The sequence below is a fragment of the Bos javanicus genome, chromosome 10 (genome assembly GCF_032452875.1).
Source record: "Bos javanicus breed banteng chromosome 10, ARS-OSU_banteng_1.0, whole genome shotgun sequence".
Classification (NCBI taxonomy): Eukaryota; Metazoa; Chordata; class Mammalia; order Artiodactyla; family Bovidae; genus Bos; species Bos javanicus.
Genome location: NC_083877.1, coordinates 64,775,861 through 64,798,253, shown reverse-complemented (window position 1 = coordinate 64,798,253; position 22,393 = coordinate 64,775,861). Strand labels below are relative to the sequence as shown.

General features: G+C 54.5%; 1 protein-coding gene across 2 annotated transcripts in view; it reads left to right on the top strand.

Annotated features, from left to right (window-relative positions):
• The window catches only part of DUOX1 (dual oxidase 1), a 32,586-nt gene extending 12,024 nt beyond the window's left edge, over positions 1-20,562 (top strand). Inside the window, exons 15-34 of one of the 2 annotated variants that reach the window (XM_061428891.1) lie at positions 694-831; positions 1,504-1,617; positions 2,350-2,549; positions 2,676-2,861; positions 5,034-5,259; positions 5,531-5,624; positions 5,889-6,064; positions 8,216-8,285; positions 8,491-8,622; positions 9,151-9,329; positions 9,564-9,794; positions 10,332-10,431; positions 10,738-10,787; positions 12,224-12,351; positions 16,312-16,465; positions 16,864-17,096; positions 17,345-17,503; positions 18,816-18,971; positions 19,115-19,243; positions 19,781-20,562. In XM_061428891.1, coding sequence (XP_061284875.1) covers positions 694-831; positions 1,504-1,617; positions 2,350-2,549; positions 2,676-2,861; positions 5,034-5,259; positions 5,531-5,624; positions 5,889-6,064; positions 8,216-8,285; positions 8,491-8,622; positions 9,151-9,329; positions 9,564-9,794; positions 10,332-10,431; positions 10,738-10,787; positions 12,224-12,351; positions 16,312-16,465; positions 16,864-17,096; positions 17,345-17,503; positions 18,816-18,971; positions 19,115-19,243; positions 19,781-19,903 — 2,978 coding nt within the window. In that variant the 3' untranslated portion in view covers positions 19,904-20,562. The remainder of the gene's footprint in view (positions 1-693; positions 832-1,503; positions 1,618-2,349; positions 2,550-2,675; positions 2,862-5,033; positions 5,260-5,530; positions 5,625-5,888; positions 6,065-8,215; positions 8,286-8,490; positions 8,623-9,150; positions 9,330-9,563; positions 9,795-10,331; positions 10,432-10,737; positions 10,788-12,223; positions 12,352-16,311; positions 16,466-16,863; positions 17,097-17,344; positions 17,504-18,815; positions 18,972-19,114; positions 19,244-19,780) is intronic. The other variant, XM_061428892.1, reaches the window with a different exon arrangement.
• The last annotated feature ends 1,831 nt before the right edge of the window (positions 20,563-22,393 follow it).

Here is a 22,393-nt window from a genome sequence, read left to right as displayed (position 1 = left end):
GAAGACTTGGGTTCTGGGGCCCCAGGTGGCCACATACAGCCATGTAGGGTCCCTTCTGCAAAACCCCAGCAGGTACCCAAGCGAGGGTAGTACTGAGATGCAGAAAGACCCGGTGAGGAGGCCAGGTCTCCTCACATTCGGCCAGGATGGTTTTAGCATAGTGGGGGCCAAGCTATCCTTTGTTGTTGTTGCATTGCTAAGTTGTGTCAGACTCTTTGCAATCCCATGGAGACTGCAGCACACCAGGCTCCTCTGTCCTTCATTACCTGCTGGAGTTTGCGCAAATTCATGTCCATTCAGTCAGTGATGCCATCCAAGCAACTCATCCTCTGCCACCCCTTTCTCCTTTTGCCTTCAATCTTTCCCAGCATCAGGGTCTTTTCCAATGAGTTGGCTCTTCGCATCAGGTGGCCAAGGATATCCTAATCCCACTGCAGTGATGAGGAAAGGGCTCCATGTGTGTGTGGGTGTGTATTATGTGCGTGTGGGGGAGAAACAGGTTGAGGTTCATTTTTTTATCCCACATGTTACCCAAGTAGGCAGATGCCACATTCTTGGTACAATGGCAGGGGTAAGAAGCCCCCTCTTCTCTGCTCCCCAGAACTCTTTCTGCCACCCTACCTTCCTCAGTGATCCTGTCCCAGAGCTTGTGGCCCAGCACGCCCAGGCCTGTACATTCCTCTGTCTCCCCAGGAGACCCCTGCCCACAGCCAGGACAGCTCAGCACCGAAGGCCTGCCAGCCTGTGCTCCCCCCATCATGCGGGACTATTTTGAAGGCAGTGGATTTGGCTTCGGGGTCACCATCGGGACTTTGTGCTGCTTCCCCTTGGGTAAAAGTGATGGGCAGGGTGGGGCTGGGTGAGAGGTATCAGCTGGGGGTGGGGTCAGCTGCATCTATGACAACCAACCAATACAGAGTACTGTTCCTCCGAGGAGATGAAAACATCAGAGCAGGTGGGACGTGAGAAATATTAAAGCTACACATAAGTCAGTCCAGGGGGAATTGTCTTCCTGGTCTTCTGGGGTCCCTCGCAGGGCCCAGATTGGTTCAGGAGCCATGGGCAACCCACAATCCACAGCAATTTGCAGGAGCCTGGGCGTGGAAAACTGTCAGAAGCAAATGCCTGCTTAAGAAGTAGGGCTGGGATGTAGCTGCTGGGGCAACGGCTTGGGACTTAGTCTTTGACTAAGTGTGTGGATCGATCAGCAGCCTGGTAGAGTGGGTCCAGTCTCTGGCACAAGGACCAATTTCTAGCTGGGAAGGGACCCGAGTGGTAGAAGCAGGCAAGCGTAGGCAGGCACCTTAGATGCTCCACAAAGCTTCCTGTGGGATGCAGAGCACCTCCCTCCCAGGGCACTTCATAATTTGAGACAACTGAATGGGTAACCTAGGAGGTGAGGACAGCAGGGGTTCTTCCCAAGGAAAGAAACCTGTGAAGGAAGCCACTAATCTCCCCAGACCTCTACCTTCCCCTGAGCATCCTACTGCCTCTGCTTCTCAGTGAGCCTGCTCAGTGCCTGGATCGTTGCCCAGCTCCGGAGGAGAAATTTAAAGAGGCTCCAGGGCCAAGACCGCCAGAGTATCATGTGTGAGAAGCTCATGGGGGGCATAAAAGGTAGGCCTTGGGCTGGCCAGGGTCGGGGAGGGGAGATCATGATTCCAGGCTACAGCCCCTGAATCCCTCAGCAGCCTAGGGCAAAGGTCAGGCCGGGTCAGGCGGGAAGAGTCACTGGGGCATTAGGAGGAGTTGGATCAGGAGTCCTCCATCCTCCTTAGCTCCTCCTGATGGTCCCCCCCAAAAACAGAATGTGATAGACTCACAGGGAGGAGTCACAGGACCCTGCCTACATTTCACAGGCTCATTGTGACTCACAAATTCCCAAAAACTGCTGCTTTGCAGTGTCTCACACTGGAATTTCAGGCAACAGGGAAGTCATTAAAGAAGGTCTAGAGTCACATTCACTGAGGATTGGGATCTTGGTTCCACCCCTATGGGCTATTGGACTTCAGACAAATTTTAATCTATCTAAACCTATTTTTTTTCTCATCTGTAACATGATAATAACAATAGCACTAACCTCATAGATTTGTGAAGATCAAATAAAGTAGTTCACGTAAAGCACTCGGTACAGTGTTGGACACATATTCAACACACGGGACATGGTAGTTATGCTGCTCATGGACTAGAGGCGCGACTGTCAGCAGGGGATGACCGCCAGTACCCAGGACAGGACGTGGAGCTCAGAGGCCTTGATCTAACTCCAGCCCTGAGCCGGCCCTCCTCCCCGAGGCGGTGGTGGGGCACGGGGAGGAAGCCCCCAGCTGACCCAGCCTCATCTCTCTCCAGCAATGGAATGGCAGGGCCGCAAGGAGCCCTGCCGGCCTGTGCTGGTGCACCTGCAGCCCGGGCAGATCCACATGGTGGATGGCAGGCTCTCCGTGCTCCGCACCGTCCAGCTGCGGCCCCCACAGCAGGTCAACCTCATCCTGTCCAGCAACCATGGACGCCGCGCCCTGCTGCTCAAGATCCCCAAGGAGTATGACCTGGTATGGCCCAGCCGGCCACAGCCATGGGGGCAGCCAGGTGGAGGGGAGGGGCCCTGGGCCAGGCCGGGTTTCTGGCTCCTAGTCCCTTACAAGGCCTTGGTTGCTCTCCCGATGGCTCCTCCAAAGGTGCTGCTATTTGACCTGGAGGAAGAACGGCAAGTGATGGTGGAGAGCCTGCGGGGCGCTCTGAAGGAGAGCGGGCTGAACTTCCAGGAGTGGGAGCTGCGAGAGCAGGAGTTGATGAGGGCGGCAGTGACACGGGAGCAGCGGAGCCACCTCCTGGAGACCTTTTTCAGGCACCTTTTCTCCCAGGTGTGTATGTGGGGTCGGTTCTGTCCACGTGGGCCTGCCTGTAGTGGTATACCTGTGTGAGGCCAGGGGGTGACACCAGGGAAGATTATAAGCCCCGAGTTCTTAGTTAACAATCAACTCTGCTGTGATTTGGGCCAAGTTACCTGACCTTGCTGTAAGGAGATGTTCCTGCCCCCTTCCCAAGCCTACCCTCGTCTGTAAGATTCCAGGGAGGCAATGCCCAGGAAGGCGGTTATCTGAATGTGTCATTTCTTATTTCACTGCTCACAGCTAACCACTTTGCTGCCCTCATGCAGCTCATCCTGCCCCAATGGCTGCAGGAACTTAGGGTGAGATGAGCAGTATGGGGGCCCTTGGCCACGTGTACTTGGGGGAGCACAGCTGTCAGAGGCCTCGATGGGACATTAGTGTTCACCTTGCAGATTTTTGAGTCTATTGGGAGGGTGTGGGTAAACAAGATAGGAAGAGAATTGCAAGGACTTGAGTCCCTATCTGGTACAGAAATGCAGGCAGCCTGGAAGCAGAATAGTGGAGAGGAGAAGCTTGGGAGATGAAGGATAAATACAGCCCCCACTGGTGGAGTTTATCATCCCACCAGGAAGATGGTGTGATCCAGGAAGTAAGTGGTCTAGGAGTTCAGAAAAGGTAATAAGGCTTCAGGCAGATGTAAGGTAGTCTTGGTGGAGGTGAGATTTGGCAAGTACTCAAAAAAAGTTGGAAAAATTTTATCTCAGAAGAAAGCAGCATGAAGGGCTGAGCAGAGATGCTTAGTAGAGGCGAAGAAAATGAATGTTTGAGGTGAAGGAGCAGGGCTGGCTGACTGGGGAAAGGATTTATGAAGGAAGGCACTATTTAATGGTCATTCATTACATGCCAGGCACATGGCATGTCACTCACTCCTCCAACAAGCTGAACCTGAGTGTGCAGGAGAGTGGAGGGACCCCCACTGGGGTGACTCATTGCCAGGACCTGGGCACCTCCTCTCAGCTTAGGACCCAAAGTGCTCTGGGAACTCCCTGTGCTGGGAACTGTCAAGGGTGTGTTACTGTATTCTGCGGGTAGCTGCCAACCCTTTCTATCTGCTCAGTGCTTTCAAAACATTTTCCACGCAACCTCTCATTGATTCTAACAATAACCCTGTGATATAAGAAAGACAGGTGAGGAAATGAATGCCAGACAGCTGAATGGACCTACCTGAGGTCATGCAGTGTGAATGGGTGGCAGAGTTGGGACATGAACCCTGATCTCTTGCCTCTAGCCCCAGGCTCTTTCTACCACAGCACCTTGCTTGAAGCAATGAGGTTTAGCTTATGAAATCACAGCCGGCCCTGGACCTGGAGGCCCCCAGTTGACAGGCAGGGAGGACAGGTGCAGTAGCCTGCTGCCCTCACCGTCTGTCTTTATGATCACGCAGCCCCGGGGAGGGTGGGCTGAAGATGACCTGCCATGAGAATTCCCCTTGCCCCAGCCCAACGTGTTCTCAGCCCAGCTGAGGATGTTCTCAGTCAAAACTCCTTTGGAGATAAGAGACACCTGCTAAAGCTAGCACGGACAAAGGGTCAGTGACTCTGAGGACAGAGTGGTGTCTCAGGAAGTCCAAAGGGAAGACTGATCTGGTCTGAAAGGGACCAGGAAAGGGAAAGCTGTCATCAAACAAGGCCACTTTTGTCTCAGGCTGCCTCCATTTTCTCCATGCCCCTGCTTCCTTTTATTTATTTATTTGGCTGTGCCAGGTCTTAGTTGTGGCATGCTAGAACTTTACCTGTGGCATGTGGGATCTAATTCCCTGACCAGGGATCCAACCCAGGCCCCCTGCACAGAGTCTTAGTTACTGGACCACCAGGGAAGTCAACCCCCTGCCCCCCACTTCCTCCTGTCTCCGTCTCTGAGCACATGAAGGAGCAGTGTGGTTGTTTTCTTACACTCAGGTCAAGACTGTCCTGGGACCTCCCAGTCTCAATTTCAGACCTTCTGCTTGGGTCAAGTGTGCATCCCTGGTCCAATCAGCTAATACAGAGACCCAGGGACCACCCACAGGGCTGATGGGCTAGTGCTTAGCGGTGGGGCTGCTGAGCAGTCACCTTAAAAGGTGGCACCAAAAGCCTGCACTGGCCTTCAAGTCAAGGAAGCCTTGTCTTTTTCTCTCCCTCCTCTGCTGCTGCCCAAGTACAGGTGCTGGACATCGACCAGGCAGATGCAGGGGCCCTGCCCCTGGACTCATCGCAGAAGGTGCAGGAGGCCCTGACGTGTGAGCTGAGCCGGGCTGAGTTTGCCGAGTCCCTGGGCCTCAAGCCCCAGGACATGTTTGTGCAGTCCATGTTTTCTCTGGCCGACAAAGATGGCAATGGCTACCTGTCCTTCCGGGAGTTCCTCGATATCCTGGTGGTCTTCATGAAAGGTGAGGGAGGAGGGAGTGATTACCTAGACAGGAGGAGATGAAAAGAGCTGGACACTGAGGCTGGAGTGCAGCTGACTTGTTAAGACACGGGAAGTACTGGGGCCAGGTCTCCAGTCGTGGCAGACACCTGGGAATGCCCGGGTAGGGGTCAGGAAGCAGAGCAAACCCTAGCTGCGTCCAGCAGTGGGTCGATCCAGTGTGAGGCTCCTCCTGGCCAGCCTGGGGTGTAGGCAGGTGGGCCGAGGCTCTCACAGGGTCCTTCTTCTCCCAGGCTCCCCCGAGGAGAAGTCTCGCCTTATGTTCCGCATGTATGACTTTGATGGGAATGGCCTCATTTCCAAGGATGAGTTCATCAGAATGCTGAGGTTGGTGCTGCAGGAGAGCTGGGAGAGTGGGCCAGGGAAGGAACTGTGGGGGAGAGAGGGGGGCCGTGAAGGAGAGAGCAGGAGGTAAACAGCAGATATAGAGTCCATATAGCCAGAGACTGCTGTAACTCGGAGAGGGCTTGGGATTTAGTCAGTCAGGGCCCTTCCATGTTGGCTCAGCTCTGAAGGTCTGTTGGGATGGCTTTGCATCTAAGCTGCAGGCTGCTTGTTGGGGCCTGATGGCTTTCCTCCCCCCGGTCCCAGGTCCTTCATTGAGATCTCCAACAACTGCCTGACCAAGACCCAGCTGGCTGAGGTGGTGGAGTCCATGTTCCGGGAGTCAGGCTTCCAGGACAAGCAGGAGCTGACGTGGGAGGACTTCCACTTCATGCTGCGGGACCACGACAGCGAGCTCCGCTTCACGCAGCTCTGTGTCAAAGGTGGGGCAGCCGGCTGGGCACAGCTGACTCAGTTAGTAGGCACAGCAGTCACCTGCCTAGGGTCCACATGCTTTGAGGTGCCATTGAAATGTTTATGTTTCTTTTACAGTCAGAAGAATTAATATAATAATGTTGATAAATATGTAATGTATCCAGCTTGGATTATATTCTTCTTTATACCAACATAATTATTAAAATATAATTTTTTAATACAGAAAGGCAGTAGTGCCCATGGCCCAGAAAAGTCATAGTGCAGCCCTGCTGCTGGGGTGGGCAGGGTCAGGATAGGGTTGGGGATGGCAGCTGGAATTCTGCTTTCCTGTCAAAGGCCCCAGTGCCTGGTGCCTACGTCATGAGGGAAAACGTGTTTCCTCGTATCTGGCTATACCCATCTCAGCTGGGGGTCTGATGGTGGCAGTGGGCTGCTCTGGTTTTTGTTTCCCACCTTACCCCTCGGAGGAGTGCTTGTTAAATGTTTGCTGAGTATATGGAGTCCCATTCTATTTTTTTCCCTCCCCCTGACTACCTGCCCCACCTATGTCTGACTCAGGTGATTAGGGGCTAGAGTCAGGGTGAGGAGGGGCCAGGTAGCAGGCAGAGGGACTGCCTGTGGCCTCCTCTGGGCTGTTACAGAGTCTTCACAGCCTGGAATTCTCACTGGAACATGTTGAGACCAAACCCAGTCCCTTCCAGTATTATGAGAATTTGGGGGGCTGAGCAGCCCAGATGGGGTGAGGGGTGAATTGTATAAGACACAGCTGGGCCTCTGGTCAGGGCTTCTGGTCCCCAGGGTGAGAGGGGGGTTGGTAGAGCACAGACCCAGCACTCCTGATTCTGCAATTTCCCACCTTTACCAGACAGGCCCCTGGGCCTGAGGGGAAAGCAGGGACAGATGCCAGGAAGTGAGCCTAGATGAGTCCTGGGGACATCCAGGCCCTGGTGTGGGTGGGAGGACCAGGCTTGAGGATTAAGTTGAGCGTTAGCATTGAGTACTGTTCTGCTTGGTTTTTAATTGTTGTTGTGCTTTGCTGTTTCCTCTGTATTTCACTTGGAAACATCATGAACCTGCAGGAAAGGTGTAAGAATGGTACAAGGAGCATCCCTTTGCCCTTCACCTACATTGGCCATTTGTTACCATTTTCCCACATCTGTTGTTTGCTGAACCGTATGAGAGGACAGACATCTATACTTTATTTTTAAACGCTCATTTCATTAAATTCAGTTTAGTCACTTTGGCCTCTGGGCTGTAGACCAGGGTAATCTTCAAGACTGGTTTTGCATTTGAAAGTGACCTGGATGTTCCCAGACCTCCTGTGAGAACCTGGATTTGCAGCTCAGTCCTGCCCTGCCCCTTAGCTCTGGCGGCTTCTGGGAGGGTTCCTCCCAACCCCTAACATTTTATTACGAGCACTTTCAAACACAGAAAAGGGGAAAGAATTTTATAGTCATCTCCCATACATGTACTACCTAGAGTCTACACTTAACTCCTGGGAGTTTTTAAGCCAGAGGATCTTTAGCAGGGTTTTGTGGCTGAGTAGTCTTAGCAGGTGGGAGAAGGCAATGGCACCCCACTCCAGTACTCTTGCCTGAAAATCCCATGGACAGAGGAGCCTGGTAGGCTGCAGTCGATGGGGTCGCTAAGAGTCGGACACGACTGAGCGACTTCACTTTCACTTTTCACTCTCATGCATTGGAGAAGGAAATGGCAACCCACTCCAGTGTTCTTGCCTGGAGAATCCCAGGGATGGGGGAGCCTGGTGGGCTGCTGTCTATGGGGTCACACAGAGTCGGACATGACTGAAGCGACTTAGCAGCAGCAGCAGCAGCAGCAGCAGTCTTATCAGGCAGGTTATGTACAGTTCCTGAACCCTAGCCCACAAGCCTGATACCAGTCTCAGGTGTAGGACTGAAACTGAACACATACTCAGGGGAGCCTGCCTGGCCACCTTGGTTTCAAACCCTCTCCCTAACCCCTCATGGCTGAGTCTAGCTACCACTGGGATCACAGACTGAGGCTGGCTCACCCAGAGGCAGTGTACTGGCCAGGGACCCTCTACAGTGTCCGGACATGGGGTGAGCGGTGTGCATTTGAGATAGGTCCTCCTGGGCCCTGGACCCTGAGCTTCTAGCTAGCCCGGCTCTGCATTGCAGGGGTGGAGGTACCTGAAGTCATCAAGGACCTCTGCCGGCGAGCCTCCTACATCAGCCAGGAGAAGCTCTGGTAAGCCCTCATCTGGAGATGTTGGAGGGAGAGGGTCAGGGTGCTTTTTATTTCTCCACAATGTCTGGGATCAGGACCTTCACTAGCCCAAGTAGTGCTTTCATGCAAATTAGAAAAGGGCAGAGAAAGCCCTCTGGGAGCGGCAGCAGAGAATCTGGTGGCTCAGATGGCCAAGGTCCCATCCTAATCTGCATTCCTGTCCTAGTCCCTCTCCCAGAGTGAGTGCTCGCCGTCCCCGAAAGGACGCTGACATCGAGGTGGAGCTGACACCACAGAGACTGCAGTACCCCAACGACACAGACCCTCCCCAGGAGATTCGCCGGAGGTTTGGCAAGAAGTATGCTTGCTCCTTCCCTTTAGCCCAAGCAGTTCACCCATCCCTTTGGCACGCACACATTGATTATTTAACGCCAGGCACTGTGCTGGCACTGGGGGTATGGGCAAGATGAACAGTCCTTGCCCAAGAATGTCACAGTCTGCTGAAATAGTCTGGTACAGTGATAGTTACAGTGTCCCACTGATGAATGCTGTAATGGTGGTAAGAACAGGAGGCTTCAGAGCTCAAGGAAGTGGTCACCTATGCCTGGGAGGTAGGGAAGGCTTCCTGGAGGAAGAGCCTCCAGTAAAGGATGAGAATGGAGCTGGTGGGAATTGAGAGCTAACGGACTGGAAGAAGAGTGACCAAGTGACCATTTGCAAGGGCGTCCCCTCACTGACAGCCCGCTTAAGGAGGGTGGTCTTAAGGAGCCTTTGAGGTCTACACCCTACTGTCTTAAATAACCTGATGCTCCTTTCTCCTCTCTGGAGAACGGGTACATATTAGCATCGGGTCCCTAGCGGAGAACCAAGACTTCCTGTCTTCCAGGGTGACATCGTTCCAGCCCCTGCTGTTCACCGAGGCTCACCGAGAGAAGTTTCAACGCAGCCGTCGTCACCAGACGGTGCAGCAGTTCAAGCGCTTCGTTGAGAACTACCGGCGCCACATCGGCTGCCTGGCGGTGTTTTACGCGATTGCGGGGGGTCTCTTCCTGGAGAGAGCCTACTGTGAGTGACAGCCGTGGAGGGACGGGGCTTACAATAAGCCACAGCCCTGGGAGTGCGGCCTAAGCGAGGGACGGACAGCCCCGGGGCGGGGCGGCAATGAGTGACAGCCCTGGGGGCGGGGCCTCAGGGGAGCGAGGTGCCGGCTGGACTTAGAGCTTGCGGGAGGCTTGTGGGCCGCAGTGGTGGCCGGGGGCCGGGGCCTGCGCTGAGCTCACCGGCCAGGGCCCTCTGCAGACTACGCCTTTGCGGCTCACCACAAGGGCATCACGGACACCACCCGCGTGGGCATCATCCTGTCTCGCGGCACGGCGGCCAGCATCTCCTTTATGTTCTCCTACATCCTGCTCACCATGTGCCGTAACCTCATCACCTTCCTGCGAGAGACCTTCCTCAACCGCTACGTGCCCTTCGACGCCGCCGTGGACTTCCATCGCCTCATTGCCTCTACTGCCATCGTCCTCACAGGCAGGGCCTGGGAGTCTCAGGGATCCTCTCCATCTCCTTCGCCCCTTGCAGGCTCCCCTTCCTCTGAGAGCCCCCCTCTTCTCCACCCGCGTGTAATGTGAGCGTTAGTCTTAGATGTCCTTCTCGTAGGATGACGGTGGTGTGAAGTAAGCCCAGGAGTCCCTCACTGCCCCAGGCTGTAAAGTCCACCTCACCACTTCCCACTGACAAGTTACTCACACCCCAAAATGAGTGCACATAATAGTGTGTGATCTCCCCCAACTTTTATGTTTTAAAACATAATTCTGCGAGAGAAACCAAAGGAATGAATTTCTAATAGTATAATTTCAGACCTCTGGGGTTGTTTTCATGGATAATGTGTATGTGAGGCAGGAGAGGAACAGGAGGCTGATTAGAAAACAGAAGTCTAGATCCCCAGGGTCCTTCTTCAGGCCCCCAACTCTGGCTGGCTGGAGTCCTCCTGCTGGGGTTGAATGCTTTGAGCACCCCCAGTGGGCTGGCCCCAGGCTCATCCCTACCCTGTCTGGTCTTCCTCAGTCTTACACAGTGCAGGCCACGTGGTGAACGTGTACCTCTTCTCCATCAGCCCGCTCAGCGTCCTCTCCTGCCTCTTTCCGGGCCTCTTCCATGACAATGGGTGAGAGAGAGAGAAAGAGAGAGAGAGAGAGAGAGAGAGTGAGAGAGAGTGTGTGTGTGTGTGTGGCCTGGCCTGGGGGTGAAGAGGGTGAAATTATTTGCAGAAATCCTCTTGGCTCAAAAAAAAGAAAAGAAATTTTCTTGGCTCAGGAGTGGGTCCCCCTCCAGGTTATAGCACAATGATCATCTTGAGCCCCGAATCCCAAGTTGCAGAAAGGGAGACTGGTGGCTGGTTTGGGGTGCCTCCTCTAGAGGGTCCTTTCTGGAAGTCCTAGACATCCCCTCACTTGCTTTCCCTTCCCCACAGATCTGAGTTCCCCCAGAAGTATTACTGGTGGTTCTTCCAGACTGTGCCAGGTGAGAGCTCTGTCTGCTGCATGTGTTTCTGGGCCTGGCTCTGAGTGCCAGGCTCTGGGTTTTGCCTGCCACAGGCAGCCCAGTCACTCTGGCTTGGTGCTTCTGGCCTTGACCATGAGCCAGGCTCTGCCCTTGCCCAGAGTGCTTTCCTGGGCTATAGGGGACTGCATTCCAGGCCTTCTCTCAAGAGCTTAGCTGGGCTCCTCCCCCAGTTCTGAGCTAGTTACTCCCTCTGAGGAACAGCAGTGTATCCCCTCCACCTGAACACACACACCTACCATGACAGTGACTTTGAGGAATGCTGTGCCCAGCTATGTGGGGGAGGGGCTCTTCATGGAGCCTGGCAAATACCCTTCCCCCTCCTGGCAAATAGGCTTCCCCTCTGTTCTGTAGTCTTTACAAGAGCCCATATTCCCCACTCCCCATAATCACCCATTTTAGAGCTATTAGCTATGAATCTATTCAAATGCTTCTTGAAGCTATTTATATTTTAAGTCTGTTCCCTCCTTGGAGTAACACATCTTTCTGTAAATGTGTTACACTCCTTTCTGTAAAACACAGCATGTTTTTTTATTTTTCTTTAAACCCTAAAACGATCTGCTTTGAACTTCAGAGAGTGCTTGCTGATCCTGCACACTGGGGTTTAGTGGATCAAGCCATGTTTACGCTCTCCTCTCCATTCAGGACTTATAGGCTTTGGCTAGATCCCTTCTTAATCTCTGCTTTTCCACACTACAGGGCTCTAATCTTCCTCACTTCTGCCTCCTCCTCCTTGATCACGTGAGGGACCATTCTCTGGAATGGCTCCAGTGTTGCCTAGGATCCTCTGTGAGAGGAGGGGTCTCCCACCAGGTCTGAGTGGGTGGAACTCAGGGGGGCTCTGGTGATGAGCAGTGATGGTGTGGTCCCACTCACTCACTGTGTCAGTGTTCATGCTCTGTGATGTGGCTGCCGGGTAGAGTACTACCTGGCCCCTGACCAAGCCTCGACTCCCCAAGGGTAGGGCCTACAACATCCGGAGTTCTACTCAGAGGACTCAGAGTAGCTGCCCTGTCCATTCATTCACTCAGCACACATTTTCCTAAGGCCCGTGGTGTGCCAGGCCTTACACGAGGCACCCGAGTGCAGTGGTGAACTAGCCTAGCCTGAGCCCTGTTCTTGTGGACCTGAGAGTCAAGAAAGTGACAGATATGAAACAAATAATGACACGGGTGCTTGAGACATAACAATCGTGACAGGGTCTATGAAGGACAAGCGGGGTCTGGGGAAGTGAAAGGCGCCTATTATCAGTGGTGTTGGGGAGAGGAAGAGGGAAGGATGGTGGGCTTCTGTCACTCGCCTAGAGCTGTGGAGTGGAGAGGGGACCCTGGGAGCCTCAGAACAGCCGGCTCTGTGAGGCCCTGCTCCTCTGCCCTCACCCCATGTTCATTTTGCAGGTCTCACGGGAGTCATGCTGCTCCTGATTCTCGCCATCATGTACATCTTCGCCTCCCGCCACTTCCGGCGCTGCAGCTTCCGGGGCTTCTGGCTGACCCATCACCTCTACATCCTGCTCTATGTGCTGGTGAGGGGTTTGGGATATGAACCAGACCAGCAGAGTCTGGGTGGATGTTCCCAGGGAGGCAGCAATGGCCGAGACATCCACCTTAAAAGATGGAGATTATAGTATGGGGCGCTCAGGTAGACTGACCCAACATGCAGCACTCAGAAGGCTGACTCCCTGGCATGTGTTTTGCAGGAGCAGCCTTACCAGGCTGATCTACATTCCTTCTAGACACCCCCACATCATTTCTGCCCAGCCAGTCTTTCCCCTCTTTGGGTGGTGGTTTGGGCTCTTGGGTGGACTCACTCAAGGGAGCATTGTCTTTTTAAAGAGAAACTCACCCTTAAGTAGGTTCTGCCATTTTGTTTCTGCGGTGTTAGCTACCCCATCCAGCTAGCTAAGTGCCACTTGTAATGTCAATGAACTTGCTCAAAGTGTCTTCTTTGGATTGTTGATAAAATGGATTTTGAGACTCCACCTCTCCCCTTTCCTTCTTATCCTGGGCTCCTGCCTCCCTTCCTTCAGATTCCCTGCCTCTGTCCTTTCCCTCTTCCCCTGGGTTTGCTCTCTGTTACTTTAGTGGCTGTTTCCAGAGATAACTCTGATCTGTACTGCTGCGGCATGGGTCTGCTTGGCCTGCCTTCCTCACAGACACAGGCACTTCCCCAAAGGGCATCTGAGGGCCTTGCTGAGAAGGTAAACCAAGTCCCAAAGCTCTGACGTCCCCACTGGTGATAGCCTGGCTGCCAGGATTCAAAACATGCAGAGCTCACACATGGCTGCCCTGGAGGTCACCTGGCTCTAGACACAACTGCACACAGGGGTCTTCTTTGTCCTAAGACAAAGGGAGAAAGGTCTTCATTGCCTGGGTCCGGATGGCACTGGTTGTCTGCCCTGCCCCCTCCCAGGTGCAGCTCTGTCTTCAGTGGGAAGTAAGAATGTCTGGTTCCATCTTGCCTGAGGCTCAGCACTTCATGGTTCTGGAGAACTACCCAGCCTCAGCTTAAATGTTTCCGAGAACTCATGAGTTTGTTTCTTTGGAAGCTGTGGCTAATTTATGCCTCCCTCACCAATTTCTTGATAATGGGTAGAGCCCTAGAATCTGGGTTACTGTTATTGTTAGGGGTGGAGATCATAGTTTTGTTCCTGCTGATAAAGCAGCTTTTTTAAAAAAACTAGATCCAGAAGAGTGGCCAGCCTTGTTTTCTGAGAGCAAGACTGGTTTCTGATTTATCCCTGGGTTCTGGGGATCACTGGGGAAGCCAACAGAGAAGTCAGCAGCTAACCAAGGTGCAGGACCCTCAGCTGGGAAGTCCTAGCACTGGCAGCCTGGGAGCATCGCAGGATTCCCCAGGTGGCACTAGTGGTAAAGAACCTGCCTGCCAACTCAGGAGACATAAGAGACCTGGGTTTGATCCCTGGGTCATGGAAGATCCCCTGGAGGAGGGCATGGCAACCCACTCCAGTATTCTTGCCTGGAGAATCCCACGGACAGAGGAACCTGGTGGGCTCCTCAATAGGGTCCAAAGAGTTGGACGCAACTGAAGCAACTTAGCATGCAGGCACAAAGCATCAGCTGCCTTTCCATTTATCTCAGATGTGGCCACTTGCCCTCAGACAGAAAGAGAAGTTACAAGTAAATGACTCCAGTGTGGAGCAGACCCTGGGCAAAGGTGTTTAGGCTCCTGATTCAGGCTGTAGAGGCTGGAGCTAGTGCAGCAAAGCTGAGCTGGCAGGCTGTTCCCCAGGCTCCTTGATCAATCATGACTCTGCAGCAGCTTTGCGGTTTCAAGGTAGAGCCAACACCAAGCAAGGTGTATAAACAGAGGAGTATGAAGTCATCCAGACATTGTTCTCAGCCAGTGGATGCTCAGAAAGCCTCAGGGGTTGGCGTGGGCTCTGTAATGAAAGAGGATCTTGGGAAAACTGGAGACAATTCACAGCCCAAAAAGGTTCGAGTTAGCTCTGTGGGGAGAGGTTCAAGAATTGGGGAACACTCAGCTGGAGGAATGGAGAGCTGAATGAGGGACTGAGTTCATTTGAACAGTTATCTGTTGAGGGCCTAGGATATACTTGCTCTGTAAACAATCTGCCTGCAATGCAGAAGAGCTGGGTTCGATCCCTGAGTCAGGAAGTTCCTCTGGAAAAGGAAATGGCAACCCACTTCAGTATTGTTGCCTGGAGAAGTCCATGGACAGAGGACCCTGGTGGGCTACAATCCATGGGGTCGCAAAGAGTCAGACTCAACTGAGTGACTAACACACACACAGGCCCAGCAGAGGAGGGGGAGACTCTAAACTCTGCCCTCGGAAATTGAGGGTTAGCTGCAGAGATTAGTGCCATGCACGTGCAATGATCAAAATGACCAGATAATATGGGATTAATTGCTGAGCTGAATGTTCCAGTCTGTCAGTTACAAGAGCTCATTGAAGGGAGCCTCATTTGGGCCAAACTGGTTAGGGAAGATTTCACAGAGAAGACGGAACTTGGGCTAAGCCTGAAGGAGAGATAAGCTAAGGTTTAACAGGGCAGTGTGGGAACTGAGCATTCTAGGTGGAAGGAATGGCACCTATGAGGGAATGCCCTAGTAGTCCAGGGCTTAGGACCCTGCACTTTCACTGCCAAGGGTCCGAGGTCTGGGTTCAATCCCTGATCGAGAGAAAAAAAAAAGAAGAAGAAAGGCAGGAGCACTGGTGGAGAGGTGGGAATGACAATAGAATATTCGAAGCTGAAGGGCTGTGGCTCAGCTGAGAGGCCACGCTGTGTGGGAGATTGTAGGAGAAGAGCAGAGGGTGAAGAAATCAGGCTTGGGCAACACATAGGATTAGGAGTTGGGAGGAGCAGAGCCAGTGCAGGAGATAGAAAGTGAACAGTCAGAGAGGGAAAGAGGGAAAACCAGCAGAACATTGTTGCTAAAGAGGCAAGGCAGGGATGCTCACTAGAGCCATAGGCTGCGGAGGGTGGGAGTGAATGCCATCTAAAGGGAGACCTCGGGGACTTGCTACTGTGAGTCTGATGTGAGCAGATCCTGAGAAGAGGTGGAGGGGGGAGCCAGACTGACCAGACTCAAACAAGCAAGCGGAAAGAATGGGGCAAGTTGTCTCTGACCATGTTAGACCAGCTGGTTGGGGAAAGAACCAGAGCTGGACAATACCTGTTAGTTACTAAATGGAAAAAGAGGACTGATTAGGTGTCTTAGTCTCCAAAAGAGTTGGGTAAATTGGGGAAACCCCTTCCACTGACTCACTAGTTATTGAGTACCTACCATGTGCCAGGCAGAAACTGCTGGGAGCTGAGAGTGTCATGGAAAATGGATGCAGTCCCTACTTCTCCAGTCCAGTGGGGAGAACAACAGTAAACATGTCTATGGATGAAGGAACACAAATATCGCAGATGACGACAGTGAATGGAGTTAACAGGGAGACGGGATAGAGAGTGTGCTGGGGGAAGGGAGAAGGCCTGAGGAGGCCTTTCTGCGGAGACCTGAAAAATGAGGTGGTGGGAGGAACTAGGGGAAAGGCCTTCCCACCAGAGGGAGCAACAGGTGGAAAGCCCAGAAATAGAAAGAACTTGTGTTTGAAAAACAGGGAGCGGGGAATGTTGCCAGGCAGAAAACAGAGCATCACAAGGCCTTGTGGTGAAGTGGGAAATCCTCTAAGGTTTTCTGAGCTGCGATGACATGATAAAAGGAACTTAAAAAGTCCTACTGACTGTCTTGGAAAGAATACCATCACAGTAGGGCAGCCTGCAGACAGTTAGGAGGCTGCCACCTGAGTGCAGGTGGCTTAGTCTAGGATGGTATCAGGAAGATGCAGATGGATGCTATGGAGGATGGGTTGGGAGTGGTTAGGTTTTGGAGCCTGGAAGGAGCACTGCACCTGATGAGGTGGGGATTGGATAGGCCAGTCGGGGAAGGATGCAGGGGTCAGACCCTTTTGTGGGTATGGCTTCAACCTCAGCTGTACTCTTTGCTCTCTCCAGCTCATCATCCACGGCAGCTTCGCCCTGATCCAGCTGCCCCGTTTCCACATCTTCTTCCTGGTCCCAGCACTTATCTATGTGGGGGACAAGCTGGTGAGCCTGAGCCGGAAGAAGGTGGAGATCAGCGTGGTGAAGGCGGAGCTGCTGCCTTCAGGTACCAGCCTAGAGGCTGTCGGGGGAGCAGGCTGGTGGTTCTGTGGATGCTGACAGGGCAGGGAAAAGCCTGGTCCAGTGGAGTTAGCAGGGTCTTTGAGGTGGTAGGGATGGGGGAGTGAGTACAAGAGGCTCTTTGCCAGGGGACCTAAGCTGCTCTCACACCAGAGAGAGGAGGGGCCTGGGCCAGGCCACTCCTTGTCCTGCTGCCCACCAGCCCCAGTGCTGCCCAAACCCTGCTCAGGGTAGACATGGCCTGGGGGTGTTGTAACTTCTGATGAGGGGAGGCCTCCTTTGTCATATTCTAAAAGCAGAGCTGAGGTTGCAGGTGGGGAAACTCATGGGGGGCCCCACTGTTGCTGGATTCAGAACAGCGGGCTACTGCCCACCTCCCCTCAGGAGTGACCCACCTGGAGTTTCAGCGGCCCCAAGGCTTTGAGTACAAGTCAGGACAGTGGGTGCGGATCGCCTGCCTGGCTCTGGGGACCACCGAGTACCACCCCTTCACGCTGACGTCAGCACCCCATGAGGAGACGCTTAGCCTGCACATCCGGGCAGCGGGGCCCTGGACCACCCGCCTCAGGGAGATCTACTCACCCCCGACGGATGACAGCTGTGCCAAATATCCAAAGGTGCCCAGACCCAGGCCAGGTGTACCACATGCTCCCACATCCCCTTAGTAGGCGTTGGTTCTGCGGCACCAGACTCCCCACTGTGTTCCTCCTTGAGAGACTGATTCTTCCAGATGATGCTTCAAGGCTCCCACTGCTCCCTCATTCCATAAACCTACCTGCACTTCTCTGCCTCCCATTTCTGGCTTCAGAACTGTGGTGGTAGCCGAACTCAACTCTAACCCTTTAACTCTAACCCTTTCCTGCAGCTGTACCTCGATGGGCCATTTGGAGAGGGCCACCAGGAGTGGCATAAGTTTGAGGTGTCAGTGCTGGTGGGAGGGGGCATTGGGGTCACCCCCTTTGCCTCCATCCTCAAAGACCTGGTCTTCAAGTCATCAGTCAGCTGCCAAGTGTTCTGTAAGAAGGTGAGTGGCCCCTCCTCCCACCAGCTGTGGTCCCCTGCTCCCTGTCACTGTGTCCATCTGTGCCTGTCCCCTGCCTCTGTTCTTGGCCTCCCTGTTCCAGGCAAGGCTGAGCTGGCCTGACCCAGGAGAGTCAGGATATTGTTGTTGTTCAGTAGCTCAGTCGTGTCCGACTCTTTGCGACCCCATGGACTGCAGCATACAGCACAGTCGGACTTTCCTGGACCCTAAAGGACGGAGTGGTTTTGCTGATGCCTGCAGGCTCTGCCCTCAGTTATGCGGTGCCCCACATAGAATCTGCTTCTGAGAGTCCCTCCAGTCAGGGATGGAGAGGGGGCCCGCCCCTCAAGCACTGTTGGGTGGGGAGAGGGAAGGGAACACTTGGGGTGGGGCACCGGTGAAACCGGCCCTGCTCTCAAGAGGAAGAGGAGGAGAGGCTGCAAGGCAGGGCTGGTGGGCCTGGTCGGCTCCAGGAACACAGCCCAGGCCCGCAGGCCCCTCCACACCAGGGCCCTTCACCTGAGCCTAGCCCTGGTGGCGGGCCCCTGCTTGTCTCTCTGGGCCCGGCAGGTGAGTCAGGGGTGCAAGAATGCAGCGGGCAGAGGCCCAGCCTGTATGCTGTCAGCACTCGGAGGGCGACAGACAGCTACCTGGCTTCCCTGTTTGTGCCAGCTGTCTCTGCTTCTTAACTCACACAGCCCCATTTCTTCCTATCAGAAGCTGGAGATGGGTCCCTCAGGGACCCATTTATTTATTTGGCTATACCAGGTCTTAGTTGCAGCTTGAGAACTCAGTTGCAGCATGTGGGAGCCAGTTTCCTGATCAGCGATCAAAACCGGGCCCCCTGTATTAGGAGCATGGAGTCTTAGCCACCGGACCACAGGGAAGTCCTCCCTGGTCTCTCTTTGAGCCCATGCCCATCCACTCCAGGCAGCCAAGTCAGTCTTCCCAGAGGCCGTTCTGTGACGCACCCCTTATTGGGTCCCTCTCCCCTCGGGCAGCCTGTAGGTTGGGAGCCTAGCAGCTTGAACAGGGCCCACTGGACTGAGTGGAAGGGCAGGCTGCCTCCCACCCCACCAGACCTTCAGCTCACTTGACAGGGGTCCTTTCTCAACGGCCCCAGGCTATTGCTCACTTTCACTTCTCCGTGTCCTAGGGCAACTCTGTCTCCCACCTCAGAGCATGGCCCCATACACTCACCTCCTCTGGCTGCCGGGGGAGAGGCACAAGCTGCTCTGAGACCAGGAGTGGCGATTCCTGGGAGGTAGGGACTCTGAGACGAGCTGGGTCCTAAGCTCCAGCCCTGTGTTCCCAGATCTACTTCATTTGGGTGACTCGGACCCAACGGCAGTTTGAGTGGCTGGCTGACATCATCCGGGAGGTGGAGGAGAATGACCGCCAGGACCTCGTGTCTGTACACATCTATATCACCCAGCTGGCTGAGAAGTTCGACCTCAGGACCACCATGCTGGTGTGTCAGGGCCAACCAAGGAGTGGCTCTGTGGGTGGGCAGGGCAAGCCAGGATGGCCAAGGTGGGTGGGCGGACCAGCCTCTGGACGAGAAGCTGACCGAGTCTGCTGGCTGTGACCTTCCTCCTCTGCTTCCTCCCCCAGTACATCTGTGAGCGGCACTTCCAGAAGGTGCTGAACCGGAGTCTGTTCACAGGCTTGCGCTCTGTCACCCACTTTGGCCGCCCCCCCTTCGAGGCATTCTTCAACTCTCTGCAGAAGGTCCATCCACAGGTCAGTTCCCACCCCACATTCAGGTTTTCTTCACCTTCATCATTTGAGGCCTGAGCAAAGCTCCCAAACCTGCTCCATGAAGGGAGGAGGACCCATCCCTGAGGAGTCTGGTGGGGTGATGGAATGGAAAGGGAGAGATGCAGGCCGCTCAAGGGCCAAGGGAGGAAGCAGGCAGCAGGGACTTGCTACTTCTGAAGCTATGATGCCTTGTCTCGAAGGAAGGGCTCAGTGGTGGAGCTGGTCCTCACCATAAACTCAGAGCTACCCTTACCATTAATACTATCCAGACAAACACTGGGCTAGCAAATGCCTTGGAAAAGAGTCAAGGCTGGCCTCACAGAGAACAAGTCTTCCAAAACTCGGTGAGATTTATAAACCCTGAGCCAGCCCTCACCATGCACAGTATGGAGTAAACCTTCACAGGATCATGGAATGAGTCCTCACCAAGGACTCCTGCTGGTCTTTCACATGAACATGGAGTTAGACACTGAGTTGGACAGTGACTACTGAGCTGGCCTTCACTTCTTTCTCCAACAGGTCCGGAAGATTGGGGTGTTCAGCTGCGGCCCCCCTGGCATGACCAAGAATGTAGAAAAGGCTTGTCAGCTCATCAACAGGCAGGACAGGACTCATTTCTCCCACCATTATGAGAACTTCTAGGCTTCCTGCCCAGGGGCTCTGCCCACTGTCTAGCTGAGCAGAGGTTCGGCCTGACACGTCACCTCCAGATTTCTTGTTTCTGGCTTCCTCAGCCATCTCCCCATTTCTACCTCCCAACCTCGGTCCAGGTGGCCATGGTCAGTCACCCCATGTGGGTTCATGGACTCCCAGGCCCAGAATGTCTCAGCCTGGAGAAATGCAAGGCACTGTGTAGGGACTAAAAGTTGGGAGCTAGGAGATCTATTATTGTTTTGTGACTAAGTGACACCTCTTCTTCCAAAATAAGGAAAAAAATCAAAAGGCTTGAACAGACAAATTGTGTGTGTGTGTAGAGGGCTGTGAGTTTAGGAATGAAGTGGGAGCACATATAGATTCTGGCATCCTAAAACCCCTACCCCCCACCCAAATCTCCACTCCTCTGAGCTCTCCACTGTCAAAGGGCTGGAAAATGCCTTAGAGAGGGTAGAGCCACAGAGAGCAATTTACAGGAATGCCCCCCTGAGGACCCCATTCCAACAGTACAATTGATCTTTTCCCCAAGTTTTTAAACACGTACTGTCGTCAGAACCTGGCCCAACATGTCTGGGTGCTCCTCCGCTCTCCTCCCCTCTTCCTGCCCTAATAGTCTCTTTTATAAATAAACTACTTTTCTGCCCTACTGCTACTGCTAAGTCACTTCAGTCGCGTCCGACTCTGTGCGACCCCAAAGACAGCAGCCCACCAGGCTCCCCCGTCCCTGGGATTCTCCAGGCAAGAACACTGGAGTGGGTTGCCATTTCCTTCTCCAATGCATGAAAGTGAAAAGTCAAAGTGAAGTCGCTCAGTCATGTCCGACTCTTAGCAACCCCATGGACTGCAGCCTACCAGGCTCCTCCGGCAAGAGTACTGGAGTGGGGTGCCATTGCCTTCTCCGTTTCTGCCCTAAGGGTTTCTTTATTCTGCTCCAGGATGGGTTAGGTACTGGCAGAAGAGCCATTCATGTGGCTAGTTCACCATGGCTGGCCCAGACATTGTCTCTGAGCTTGCCAGCACCCACTGAATAAGGGAACCCCTCCAAGGCCACCTGCCGCGGCTAGAGACCTCTTTCCCTGCTCAGCGGCGGCACCTTTCCTGACAGAAGGCCTCTCAGGGCAGGTGGTGTGGGGCTTCTGAGCCTGTTCAGGAGGGACAGGGGGAGGCGTGGGGGCTTCTAGAGAAGGTGGGCTGGGCACAAAGTGGGAAGCAGTGTAGCAGGACACTGCAGGAATCTGCAGGGAGCCAGAGGTCACCTGACTTGCTCCAAGACGTCAGTTACTCCCAGCTCTTCTCTGAGCAGTGGAAGGGTTGAGCACCTGTGCCCACATGAGTCTTCTATGGAGTGAGATGGCAGTGAGGAGACATACACTCATCACCTAACGTCTTTGGGCCTGTTTTCTAATCTGCAAAATAACTGAATGCCCTCCAAGTCTACTTCAGGATAGGGCAACCTCTGAGCGAATTTCTGAAGCAGAACTCAATTTCAAGTCATCCTTTCCAGTGTCCCCACAGAATTCTTGAATTTGTCTGATCACAGATCCTCGATTTTGATAAATTCAACCACTGGGTTAGAAAATACAAATTCCCCTGCTTCACACCGCGCTTAGGAGCTGCAGGTGTTGGTGGCGGGTGGGGGTTGCGGGCGCGGTTCTCAGGCTGCTTTCTCAGGGCGGCCGTCCCCAGGGTGTTAGTTCAGCCCGTCCTCAGGAGTTTCTGCCCAGCTGGCCCATGGGAGCGGGCGGGCGGGCCTGCAGTGGTTTGACAGCAGCTCCGCCTGGCGGCCCAGTGGTATCCAGAGGCGGGTTGCCGCTGCGGGGCCACCAGGGACGTGGAAGGTTTGGCCCGGCTCTTGGAGGTGCGGCCAGCAGGCGGCGCACGCGGACGACCCCGCTGGGCGCCGCAGCCGCGAGCGAGATCCCGCCCGGGACCGGCCGCCTGCAGGTCTCGGGACCCGACCCAGCGACCCGGGCCGGGTGAGGCGCGGCAGGCCCTCGCTTCCTCTGGAAAGGAAACGCGGTCGGCGCGCCAGCTTTCCCGCCTCCGCCGGCGCGCGGCTTCCGCGTGGCAGGGCCGCCCTGCTCCCTCCCGCCTGGCGCGCTGCCTCTTTGTCTCTCCGCGGCTCCCCTCCTCCCAGACAAATGGCTGTTGGCAGGAAATTAGACGCGCTCTCAGGGAGCCGCGCTCGTCCGGGCGGCGGGGAGGGGGCGCCGAGCGGCCAGCCGGATCCGGGTGCCCACCCCCGCCCCCCACGCCGGGGCGGGGATGGGGGCCCCGGGGGATGTTTTGACATCTCGTCAAAGGAAGGAACTTGATGCTTCGAAACTGCTTTTCACAGACGCCCCGTGCCTGCTGCTCCAGAGCTGATTATAAACAGAATCTGTGCTCGCTCCGCTCCCTCCCCTGTCGGCCCGGGGGGGCGGCGGCGGCGCTGGAGGCGCGGACGCGGCTGTGCCTGGCAGGACGGAGTTTATTTAT